This window comes from Bufo gargarizans, chromosome 9 (genome assembly GCF_014858855.1).
Source record: "Bufo gargarizans isolate SCDJY-AF-19 chromosome 9, ASM1485885v1, whole genome shotgun sequence".
NCBI lineage: Eukaryota > Metazoa > Chordata > Amphibia > Anura > Bufonidae > Bufo > Bufo gargarizans.
In genome coordinates, this window is record NC_058088.1 from 111014590 (window position 1) to 111028446 (window position 13857).

Genomic DNA, 13857 nt, shown 5'->3' on the forward strand with positions numbered 1-13857 from the left:
AGTTCAGAGGATGTGGCTCATAAGCTCCCCCTAGTGGTGGAGCACAATGTTGTCATTAACCATTGTATATGCAGGGGATTCAGAGAAATTGTATTGGAAGGGAGTAATGACTAATAAAACTTAACTTTTAATAAATAAATGGTAAAAAGTGTAAGTGAATAACATCAAAAGGCCCTAAAACCTCAAGCCCCAAAAGAAAACCAAACAAAGAGTGCTAGTGGACCCAAAAAGCACCACATACAAATGCTTGACCCCTTAGGGGCTTGAGGTTTTAGGGCCTTTTTATGTTATTCCCTTACACTTTTTACCATTTATTTATTAAACGTTAAGTTCTATTAGTCACTACTGCTTCCTTCCAATACAGTTGTTGATTACAGTGCGGTAGACTGCGGGAGGTACACTCTGTACCACTGCAGAAGGGCACAACTTGCAGATTTGTGATTTGGAGAAATGTATCAGTAAAACAGAGCTCCTACCACTGTAAAGGTATATTAGGAAATTAGCACAGAATTTTGGACCTACTTAATTTAAAAACATAAACTGACCATCAAGGATGGACAACCGGAAATTTAATTTATGGCCAACAAAGCCAGAATGCACTGAAAAATGATTAAGTGTTGGAGTCAGAGCTTTTAGGGGAAAGCATTTTGGACATAATTGCACATTCTAAGTAAAGCTGCATTTACATGTAACAATCATCTACTCTCTATGGAGATGCGAGATCACTACTGTTATCACTCATGCCCACACCGATTCATTGTTTCTGGGTAGCAAATCGCTGCTTGCACAGGATAATAGGCTGTCCAGAAATTATCATTTTGGTGTCCACATCAATGATGCTTTTGAGAGGGCGCCTTTTGGCTGCCCATACATGATATAGCCCTGGCAGCAAGATCTACATGTGGCTTACCACTATTTTCCGGTCCGCACCTTTAAATGTGCATGCTATTTGCCTCACAAGTGCAGATGAGGCCTAGCAATTAGTGGTGAGCCGTACACGGATCCCACTGCTAGGGCTGCATTGTGTATGGGCAGCCTAACATGGGCCAGTTATCGGGCCTGATGTAATGAGCACAATCAGCTCCACTATCTTAGCGTAAGACCACATGATCAAGTTTCTGAATACCTTTTTGGAAGCCAAAACCAGGATTGGATTAAAAAAAGACAAGTAGTATCTGTCCTTTATACTTTCTCAACTTTTTTGATCCACTCCTGATTTTGACTTCCAAAACTGCTTGCAGAAACCTGACCACATGGCCTTACCCTTAGAGGCATTTTTATAACATATCCTTAGTATTGAAGGTATATACTAATAGTAGAGTAGTTTTTAGATGAGACAAAAAAAAAAACTGAAAAATTGTGATCAGCAAAAGAAAGATGCATTTGTAAGATCATGATCCTTAAACTAACACAAAGTTGCATAGAGTGCCATTTACAATGCTGTATAGGCACATTCTGCAAAAAAAAATATATTAATAAAGCTACACTTGTAGAAACAGCAGATCAGAGGGAGCTTATTATATAATAAAATCCCAGACCGTGAAAGCACTGAGCTAGTCAACCACAGAGCCCACTTTACATAATGAGAGAGCTAAGGATCTCGGTATCAGTTGCAGCGTTACTTATAAGGTCACCGAGCTCGAAACTGGTCTCTTTTTATTTCAGTGTCAATTAAACATTATGTAAACTGTTGTGGAACATGGGGTACACTTTACTGTTAGCTTTTTGTATCCTATTTTATCGTTCTATCATAAAGAAGGGACTTGGAAAACTTCAGGCGATCCATTCATGACAAACAAGGTAATTGTACTGAATTCATTTTAGCTACTCGAAATCTAATATGAAGGTTGTCCTCTCTTGACAACCTCTTCCCTAAAGGAGCATCCACTGGTGATCAGGCAGCAGAGGGCTGCATGTTTATTCTGCAGAAGCCACTTCTGCAGTTTGGTAGCTACTGGATCTTGTAATAAATGATCAGGCTGAGTTCCCTTTGAAGTGGGCCCGGCTAGAAGAGGGAGCAGGGCTCGAGAGGCCTCCCATAAAGTCCTGATGGAAATTGGTTATCTAATATGGGATTCCTGTTCAGTATCTACTGTAAACTGAGATGTCTGCTGCTAGATATATCTCCAGACTCTCTCAAATGTGTATAATAGGAGATGTCTGGTAATGGTTTACATCATGGGGAATGAAGAATAGCGCATATTGGAATACAAATGCCAATCCCATGCATGCCAATATTCTTATTGGTAAATTCAGGGCATTAAAGACTCACCCATGACTGCCTACTTCTAGGGGTGTTTACATAAATTCCACCCATTCACAACCCATGCCAGCCTGAATTAGCCAAGATTGTCTCTGAAAATCAGGAACAGACCCTGCAAATTCGTGACTGCTGGCAACTACACAAGCCATTTGGGGACTGTCAGGCTGCCCCATACACTTTAGAATAGAAATGACCACCGCTCAGATTGCCATTAACTGAGAATTGAGGTGTTCTTTTTAACATGGAGTCTTCTAGTTCCAGTAGCTGAGCTCCAGCTACCTCTTAATGCTTATATTAAATATTAGGCTCACATGCAGGCCTGAAAACAGAGTTTTATGTATTATGTCACAACTGATGTCACCACAGCAACTCCACACATTTGTCACCCAAACTTCCTCTGCTTAGGTCATTTATAACATTACACCAGAATGCATGAGATCATGGTCGGTATGTCAAATGAATGTGAACATTCCTTCACTGACCTAACTGCTTAGAAAATTGTTGATATTGCATCGAAAATATTTCTGGACTCTTTTACAGGTTTTCCTAGTAGACCATAATGTGATCTTCCTACCTGAAATAATTGATTCCAAAACCTAAATATGGTTACTAGAAGATCATATATAGATATTATATATCAGATGTTGGGCTGCTTTTATGGTTTATGTGTATAAAACGGGAATGCAAGCATTGGAATCCCTAAGCATGTTGGTGGAAAGACCCCATCTAGACGTGATCTACTGTTAATGTTGTGTGCTTATTTGTAGCCATGTCTACTGCAGTAGTGAATGCTATATTATATAGTAATATATTGTTCCTCTCATTTTTTCTGTGAGTTTTGGTGGTTATCTTTGCCTGTGCCATTTTGAAGATGGCGACTGAGAGGTATAACCCAGGTGCTATGTTTGCTGAGAAATAATACAATGGACATGCCCCCTAGAAGCATTAGAACATATAGGTGTATGGATGCTGTGATGCTTATGCAGGACAGCAAATTAGCCTTTAAGCAAGGTTGCCTTTTCCTGGAACGGGACGTGGGCATAGTCCTGTAAAGTGATTGCATGCCCCTGTGAAAGGTCAAGTTGAATTAGAGAAGCACCTCAGCAGAAATGCTCTATTCAATAGAAAGTTAATGAGGAGGTAGGTGTTGTATGACATGATGCATAATATCCACATGGCCAGTATAAAATGCAATTATGATCGGCTAAGTCAACTATATAAAGATGCAATCTCTTTGTTAGACCTTATTGTATCTAGAAGAGGGAGTGTGTATTGGTACAGATGACTAAATGGATACTATTCTGGATGTGGTGCTCCGGAGGAAGCAGGCCAAAAAAAAAGCCTAAGGTCTCTAAATTGCAAGATTCCAAATAATATGATGTAAAGTTATGAAACATACAATATGCTTTCACCTGCATCAGCTAACTGCAAAACCTTATGAACAAAATGAACAACCCAGCACATATGAAGGAATGTATGGCAAAGGATTCAAGACAAGGCAACCACTAGTCTAATACTGCTAGTTAGGAGCAACCACTAGTCTAATACTGCTAGTTAGGAGCAACCACTAGTCTAATACTGCTAGTTAGGAGCAACACCTTCCTCACGTTCAAGCTAAGATTTGGGTTACAACTGTTACTACCTGTTCCACCTTGTCATTGTCCTACACAGCTCAGATTTGCAGTCTCTGTTCATTTTCCATTATTCATGTGAGTGAGTGTGTCTAGACATTCAATATACGACTTTCTGGGATTGTACATTACAGGGCTCCCCAAGGCAGTGTTAAATGAATATTTGTGTGCTGCATTTCAAAGGGAAGCCCAATACTATTTATTGGAAACCTGTGTCTGTACATAAAATGGAGCTGAATCATGCAGCACAAGCTTATAATATTATGTACATGCTACGATCATTTGCTGTTAACTCTTCAACTGACAGAGGAACAAGCTGTTCATTACAAAGAACTACATGGCTCAGTCTTCAGGATGTTTCTTCATATGGGACATGTAGGAGTATTTTCTATAATGATACAGTGCACTCGGAAAGTCTTAAGACCCTTTCACTTCATATTTTGTTATTGTGCTAAAATAAAATAAAAAGTTAATATTTGCCCCTATTATTCTGTACATGATACCCCATAATGACAAAGTTGAAACAGAATGTTCAAAATGTTTTCAAATTTATTGAAAAAGAAAAACTAAAATCTTGCATTGACATAAGTATTCAGATCCTTTACACAGGACTTACTTGAAGCATCTTTGACAGCGATTACAACCTCTAGTCGTCATGGGTATGCACACCTGGATTTAGGGAGTTTCTGTCATTCTTCTTTGCAGAGCTTCTCAAGCTCTGTCAGGTTGGATGGGGACTGTTGGTAAACACTATTTTCAGGTCTCTCCAGAGATGTTCGATTGGTTCAAGTAAGGGCCCTGGCTGGACCACTCAAGGACATTCACAGAGTTGTCCCTAAGCTACTCCTGTCTTGTCTTAGGGTCATTGTCTTGCTGGAAGGTGAATTTTCATCCCCATCGGAGTGTTCTTGATCAGGGTTTTATTAGGAATATCTCTGTGATTTGTTCCATTCAGCTTTCCCTCAACCCTGACCAAAAAACAATGCCCACAGCATGATGCTACCACCACCATGTTTCACTGTAGGGATGGTATTGGGAAGTGCCTGGTTTCCTCCAAACATGATGCTTAGAATTGAGGCCAAAAAATTCAGTCCTGGTTTCATCAGACCAGAGAATCTTGTTTCTCACAGTCTGAGAGTCCTTTAGGTGCAAACAACTCCAAGTGGGCTTTCATGTGCCTTTTACTGAGGAGAGTCTTCTTCCTGGACACTCTGCTGTGAAGCCCAGATTGGTGAGATGCTGCCATCCTGGTTGACCTTCTGGAAGTTTCTCCTATTTGCACAAAGGATCTTTGGAGCTCAGCCAGTGTGGCCATTGGGATCTTGGTCACCTACCTTACCAAGGCCCTTTTCCCCCGATAACTTAGTTTGGTCCAACTCTAAGAAGAATCCTCATTGTTCCAAACTTCTTCAATTTAAGAATTATGGAGACCATTGTGCTCTTGGGAACTCCTCAAGATCTGTTCCCCCACACAATCCTGTCTCTGATCTCTACAGGCAGTTCTTTCCTCCTCGTGGCTTGGTTTGTTTCTCTGATATGCATTTTTCAGCTGTGTGACCTTATATAGAGAGGGGGTGTGTCTTTATAAATCATGTTGACTCCGCTGAATTTACCACTGGTGAACCCCAGGACCCCAATCAAGGTGTACACACACTTAAAGATGATCCAGAGGAAATAGATTTTCTCAAAAATCTCTAAAGCTCCGTTTTGATTTTGTCTTTATGGGGTATTGAGTATAGATTTTTTTTTTCTATTTTAGCACAAGGCCACAACATAAACACTAAAAAAAAGAAGAATCTTTGAATGCATTGTATACATGTGTGTATACTGTGTATATATATCATTGCATCAAACCACCAAATAGAAATCTCCAGGAGAAATTTTGAGAACATTTTGCAAACATTACAATGTCTTTTAGATCATTTCACCTGTCCAGACTTGTCACTAATTCCCTATGAACCTCAAAGTTTACCAGAATATAATCTGAAAAACTCAAAGCTGCCAACGGGAATCCTTTGATTTACAGGCTCAAATCTTTAAATGCAGTTTAATCTGTAGATTGATAAGTGTTTTTAATTCTATAATTTCTTTACTTTAGATTCCCTTTCAGCAACTCTTGTTGGATCTTCTTTTATTTCTGTCAACACATAGTCACTTTTACATGCAGCTAAGATTTATTTTTACATTGTCTCTATATGTATGTATATGTATTGATCCTTATATGTATACATTTTAAAACATATTTTTTCAGTTATTTTCCCATTCAATATGCTAGGATAATTTTTTTAATATATATTTATTACCTGTATTGCTGCTTTATATTTTGGAGAAGTTTGAATATTAGAGGCATATTCTGAGCATCTTTCCCTACAGCAGAGTCAGATTACAGGGTTGACACATGGGTCCTATACTGTTAGAAGACGTGGAGAGGAGGCCCTACTTACATTTGTCTCTTTAAATGTCTAGAATGTTACTGGCTCAGTTGTCTCTGTCACTCCCTTAGACTCCAGCAAAGAGGGCAATGTGCATATCTGCCACCCTTCCCATATGTGGTTGCAGTTGGAGGCAGAAAGGATTCTTGGCAACCCTTCACTAGTCTCCCTATCACCCAGCACCTAAGGCAGATGCGCTAAAATAACCTCCCTGTACCCAGATATAGGCAAGAGCTCCAGCTGTGAAGGATCAGAACCTAAAAAGAAAGGATGGGTCACTGGTTGATGTGGTAGATGATCAATATCTGGATAGGCATCATCTGCTGTATCTCTCCTTGAGATTATATATTCAAAGCAGTAAGGTCTTCTAGATAAAAGAATACTGACTAACAGACTGCCATTAATCACATATTGAATAAGCAACTTGGACTTTTTCATTCTTGGGAAATTTTGAGTTTCATCACATCCATTGCCATAATTGTCAAAGTTTCCATGATTTAATAGACTAAATTAAACTGTGTATATTTCTCCATATCTTTCTACAGAAGAGTATTGAAACATATGAGTCCAAAGTTTTCTGAGCAGAGAACTCATTTCATTGTATATTTAGGATGTGATTGGAAATGATAGATAGAAAGATAGATTGATTAATACATTTTGAGCATTGACTTTAATCCACTAATATATATGTCACATACATATTACATGCTAACAATACACAATTTTGTGTTTTTTAGTGGACTGGACACGACATGTCATTTAGGCCTCATACACGTGACTGTATGTGTTTTGCGGTGTTCACAAAGCTCAAATCCCCTAAACATGGGTACCGGCCATGCGCATGCCGCCAGTTTGTTTTTCCCTTCTATAGAAAAATCTTATCCTGTCCCCAAAATGGATGAGAATAGGACATGCTCTTTTTTTTTTGCCACCACAAAGTGACAATTTTTGAGGAGGCAGCCACCATAGAGTGACAGTTTTTGAAGAGGTATTTTGTGCTGCTGGGGCAGTATATTGTGCTGCACTGTGGTATTTGGCTCTGCTGGGGTGGTATAATGTATCACAATATGGTATTGCTGGCCACTTGTGTCGGCTCTGCCTTCTGTCAGTTTGGACCTGACTACAAAATGGGGACACTTTTAGTTTTTCAGAGGACCATTTTAAGTTCCCTTTCTGCGCCTGCAGACAGCAACAGTGTGCTTTCTGCATTTTTGCAGACCCTGTGAAATTAATGGGTCCGCATCTAATCCATAAAAAGATATGGTTGTGTGCATGGGGCCTTAGTCAGTTCATCAATGGAGTAAATATGGCAGTCTAATTAACCCTCTAATCCGTGCAGTTATGTTGATGAAACAATCTTGTAACTTTTGTATGATTTCTAAGTTACAACAGTAAGAAGGTACCTGGAATCATCGTGGCTCAATAGTATGTGTCACCGAGGTTCCTGGCCACGGTGAAGTAAGAGCCAGTATTTTATGTGTCAGCAGCAGCAATTGCTAATTGACACCTAAAAATTTAGCATAGCTGTTATAGCTGAACCAGGACGGCTCTTACTGGGAGTAGTCAAAGTGCTGGGTGGGTGACTACTCCCCATGTTCCAGGCCAGATTTTGCCAGGCATAAAAACCAGCCAGCACTGCCAGGTGTGGAGGATTTACCTCTCTCTGACAGTGGAGCTCAGGAGTCTGTGTACTGTGAACTGAGGGCTGTGCTGGGATTTGAGGTTTGAGCCGGGCTGGAGGACTCAGGCCCCTCTAATGGCGAACAGGCTGCCTATGGACTTGATGAGACTGAACGGCTTGCAGGGTGTGAATTAACACCCAGGAGAAAAGGTGACTTTTATTGTTTATGGACTTTCCTTGCGTGTGAACGAACACCAAGCCACCTGCGTTTTGTGATACACCTTATCTGCATTTTATTGTACACCAATGTGTGAATAAACACCGCTGGTTGATTCAAGAACTGTGTACTTTGCCTCTATACTCCATCCGCTAGTCCTAACTACCAGAGCGAATCCCCACACAACATAAGACTGGATGAAGGAAATCCTCAGACTTTAGAAAAGTTTGAAGCGTGCCATTAAACATGTACTTGTATTCTTGTTTTCCACCTGTCAGCAGTAAATCTTGGAGTTCCCTTTGAATGGGGAGACTCTAGAAGGTCAGCATCAGACAGCTGGGATCTGTCCAGTCCTGACACTGGTGTTTGAGTAAGGGCTGGAAACACATTTGCATCCAAACCACTGCCTAATTACTCCATCTGGTGAAAATGAGTACAAAGGGGCATGACCAGGATTCACATACTGTGTTTTGACTGAAATTGCTACCAATAAACGGCTTCCATATGGAGCCAGTGACTCCCTGTGCTTTTCTGTACAGTAAATGGCACAGTGCCGCATTGAGTATCCACTGCAGTTTGTCTGAAATGTTCATATATTTATTATCAGACGGTTTTAAGGTTACAAATATCCGCATGACACATAATATGTCTTCATTATGTTTAAGCAGATGAAAATTGATCCCCATCATAAAGTAATGTTTGAAGTGAGACATGGTTAGATTGTTCAAACAGCTTTTTTTTTTTTTTTTTTTAAAAAGGAGCTTGAAAGGGGGCCTTCTATTGCTTTCCATTTTTACAAAGCAAATAGTGTAAAAGATGTGTTCTGAGAAAAGACCGTTTGATGAATTTTGGTGGCTATCATGTTTTCTTGACCTTGGAGATGAGATGATAGAGTCGGAAATAAAGAGCAGATGTGTCCCACTTCAATGAATGTATGGCAGCAGGTACACTTTCAAAACCAAAGGAATCCTAGACGGGATCAAATTAGTCTCCACCCCTGGCCCTCAGACAGTAAGTTCCCTGCCAAAGTACAGAATACTCATTAAAAGGCCTTTAATGTTGAAAGGCGAACACTTACAGAAGTCTGTAAGATACAATGCCAGCTTCTATTTTGGTGAACAGTTTAGGCCCTGCACGAATTGTTCTTCACAAATTGTTCATAGTAATACTATGGATGATGGACCTGTACACACTGTGGAGCAAATATGCACAGTTTCCCATCTCAGGAAGCAGCAGTATCAGGGCTATTTTCAGGTGGGCTTTCACCATACCCTACCAATAGTATGCCCATTATTAACTCCCTACACACTTGACTTTATATTTTCTGTAAAGGTTTTCATTTCCTACCATGACTGGGGAAGAAGAGCCTTTCTGTGTCTGTAGACATCGTTGTTCATGTCTGTTAACCATTTCCTGCACTATATATAAGTAATTTACATAGTTGTAATCTCAGCCATAATCGCAATATGGTCATATAGATCTGTACTTTGAAGTGGTTGTACACGTTGGACAATCTCTACTTGTTAGACTAGTACCTTGACAATAAGCTGATCAAAAAGTGTTCCTCAGCATGGACACCTGTCATTGGGTGTAATCTGTGTGGACACCTATCAGTGAGTGGTCCATTTCCCTTCAGCGCCACCACAGGGGAAACTAGGTATTACACGTAGATCATTTGAATGAGTAGGTTGTCTATGTAATGTAGTAGAGGACAGGAGAACACTATTTGGAGCCACCTTTCACTCTGGCCAAGAAATAAGGATCCTGAGATGAGGACTGTCCTTCTATTAACTCAGATTTCCGCAATGAGGTATATGAAAATGCATTTTCTAAACTAGACAAACCTTTTAAAGGTTCAAATTCACAAATTAAACTGTTTCTGGTGCCCTGCAGTTGACATGTACAGTGTTCCAAACATAATTTTATTCTCAGTTTTTTGATACTCTGAGCCCCTGTAAATCCATATGCAAATTACTTGAAAAGAGCACAAGAGGAGGTCCCAACGCAAATGGTGCCCAGGCACTCCCAACTGAATAGAGCCTGGCTCCTCCCCTCAGCATGTTGTCTCTCAGACCTGAATGGAACTTAGTCGAGCTGAGCTGTGCCCCTGCATGGGAATTCAACTAGTGGGTCCATTGGGACCAGAGGGAGGAGCAGGGGTCAATTCAGTGCTGAGGGGAGAAGCTGAGCTCCATTTAGTGCTGAGAGAAAACATGTTAAGGGGCTGGGCTCCATGTAGTTGGGAGTGCCTGGGCACTGTTAGCGATTTGACCACCCCTTGGGCTCTTTTAAAGTCATTTGCATATGGAATAAAAAAACATCTTACAGAGGCTCAAAGTATCAAAAATGGATGATAAAGGTATTTTTGGAATACTGTACATGTGAACTGCAGGGCACCAGTAACAGTTTAATTTGTGAATTTATGGTGAAAGACTCCCTTCAAGCTGTACACCTTATTGTGCATACCTGGTGTATATACCTGTATTTGTTCCCCAACTAGAAAAAGCATTCCAAAAGTCCAACAGGGGTAAGTAAGCAGAGGGTTTGTATGGATAGACCCATTACATATTCTGTGTTTCCTACTTTTATGCCTCTATAGTTATTTACTGATATTTATAACACCCAAATCAAGTGTATTTTGCAAGTGCATTTCCAACCAAACAATTAAAGTATGTTCCCTTTCTCTTAGTTTCTCTTCTGTTCTCTTCTCTTAGTTTGTGCACTATATCACTTGGTAGAGGAGGCAGTTGTGCAGCTGATCTTCCTAATGTCATTTTGGACAGTTCACATTACCTTTTTAAAGGGGGTATGAAGACCAGTGTTTGGTCAACCAGTCACCCACCTTCATGAAAGCATACGTAGATGCATCTCTGCTCTCTAATCCCATTATCTACAACCCTAGCTTTCATATCTGTCAATCTTGGGTATATTATTACCACAATTGTGCCTGTGCTCCTATTTGAATTGGAACACAAAGGGAAGGTGCTCATTTTGGGATTTGAAGTCACGGAAGTGGTCTTATCAGTGATTGACAGCCTTCGTTATTAATGAATAAAATACAAACTATATAGAATTTTTTCCCATAAAACCATATGTAGATTCCTCAGTTTCTCCTGCTCTATAACATGCTGCCTGTAGATTATTTCGAATTTTATGGTGACAGGTTCCCGTAAAGAGTGTTTGTTGCTTAGGAGGACCCAACACTCCCATGCTTTACTTGGAGAGCCTATTGATTTCACTGCCTTATTTCTCTTATGGTGACCTTGTATAAACATTCAACACACATTATGTGTCCAAGTGTCCATGGGGGTCCTCGAAAGGTCCTCAAAAAAGTGATTATCCAGAGTGAAGATATGACACCTATACCATATTTTACATTGCTGCTGTATTTTTACATAATGACCTGTCTTTCAATCACAGTTTTTTGCACAATACATAAAAAATGTTGCTGTATCTTTTACCAGAAATACAACAGCAAGTAGCAAGGACTTCTAAGGTGGATTTAGACAGCCAGATAATTGGGCAGATAATCAGGAATGAACATTCCTGTAAACGCTCGTTCCCAACAATATGCCCGTCATCAGGTGAAACGTCATTCAGGCAGGCACCTAAATTATTCTTTCTGGGCAGCAGATCGTGCTGTCTAAACAGCAATCTGCTGCCCAGAAACAATGCCTCTGTATGAGGACGAGCGACCACAATAGCCATCCCTCGTCCTTATACAGTAGACGTTATCACTGCATGTGAATGCAGTTCTTCACCTCGACTTAACGAGCAGTCAACGTTTGGGAAGGATGCTGTCTTCCAGACAATCGGCTACTCATCGGCCCATCTAAATCCACCTTTACTCTTTGATTGATGGATGTAAGTTCTTAGAGAACACTATCTTCCAAATGTTTCTAGTGTTTTATTGTTATGTAGCTCTTAGTAAAGAAAAAGACAGTAGTAAAGTAAAAGACAATGACGAGTTTCCTGGACAGAATGTTCACTGTACAGAGTTCTTTTTTATGGACACACATGCATGGAAAGCTGATAAATAGCCTGCAGGATATTTTGTTGCCATCATAACCTCTTTGTTTCATCTTTGTTTTCAGAAAATGAATAATTACAAAGCAGTTCCGCTTCATATTACATAATGTAACCAGGTGGTGACTGTAGATGCCATGCAGGGTTGCCTCATAATGGCCAGGCCTAAAAAAAAAAAAAAAAAAGTAGCCACTTTGATTCTTGTCACTTTCCGCCCCCTACATAGCTCTGAGGAGAACCTGAGTTCTACACCTTTACGAAAATGAAGACATCCAAGACAGTAGTCTGAATATTATGTAATGTAATAAATCTTATTATGTTTGAAAAACTTTAAATGAATTGGGATCTCATTCTATAATTAAAGTGGTTTGGTACAGAGCATTGTGCCCTGAAAAAACAGGGTCTCCCCAGATTCTCATTTTCCCAAGAGACGGCAGCATAGTTTGAGCATATTGTTCCCTTCCAAGAAAGACCTATAGGGGATTTGTTCTGGGATCAGCCAACTAATAGCTTTACCTCAAGGTCGTTTGGTTTTCTGGTGGAAGTCAAGGACGTATTACGATTATCCTTGATCCCAGGAGTCGTTTATATACTAAAGTCATAAGCTCCATCTAAAATAATAAAATGTCCTGCATACTGACCCAATAAAAAAAAATTACAATATGGTCCCTTTAAAAGGAACTGAACAATGCAAAGTTATAAGAAAAGATATTCCGGAATCATTATTTTACGGAGAATATGAGCACAGCATTTACTAAAACAGACATGTCATGTGAGGTTTCAATAAATCAAACACATAAATGAGCTATAAGACATAATACTGATGATGGGCATTGCAGTTTTCTGATCTGGCTCACATTTTGCACTTATTTCTACTTTAGGAATTTTGGAGTTCATTAGCTTGGCTGTTGGTCTCGTCAGTATCCGTGGTGTAGACTCTGGACTGTACCTTGGCATGAATGAGAAAGGAGAACTGTATGGGTCGGTAAGTTTGAACACTTCATAAATACTGCACTCTCGAACAATACATTTCTAGAAAGGTGAAACACTACAGTTCTAAATGAGATCTATTTGAAATGTGGAAACAGAGACCTACTGAGCAGATAAAGTCATCTTTTTTTTTTATTAAAGGCTATGTCCATCTTCATGGCCTTTTTTTATTGTTTCAATGCATTTAAAATGAGAAATGAAGCAACTTTGCAGTTGGCCATAAGAGGGTATTCCTACCGTTTTGTTTCTAAAGCTCTTATGCAGACCTATGTGTCTCCATGGTAACAGACAACCAACAAACTCTGGATACTGCAGTCATACTGCCTTCTATCTAACCTTTTGCTTCTTGCTAACCTACCAAACACAATAATATGATGTAAAGAAAAAATGGAGGGAAACATAACTGCAGGATTAGATTATACAGGGTTTGTTTATTGCCTGTTGCCATGGAGATGCATTGTCTGCATAGGATCCATACAAAAAAAAGAATATACAATTGTTAAAGGGTACCTGTCACCATGAAAATACAAAATAATTTACAGGCAGCATGTTATACAGGGTGGGCCATTTATATGGATACACCTTAATAAAATGGGAATGGTTGGTAATATTAACTTCCTGTTTGTGGCACATTAGTATATGTGAGGGGGGAAACTTTTCAAGATGGGTGGTGACCA

At 39.8% G+C, this 13857-nt stretch overlaps 1 protein-coding gene across 1 annotated transcript in view; it reads left to right on the plus strand.

Annotated features, from left to right (window-relative positions):
* FGF16 (fibroblast growth factor 16) overlaps window positions 1-13857 on the plus strand; it is a 34905-nt gene that overhangs the window by 12022 nt on the left and 9026 nt on the right. The window contains exon 3 of the mRNA XM_044306674.1: window positions 13072-13175. Within this exon, the coding sequence (XP_044162609.1) occupies window positions 13072-13175 (104 nt within the window). The remainder of the gene's footprint in view (window positions 1-13071; window positions 13176-13857) is intronic.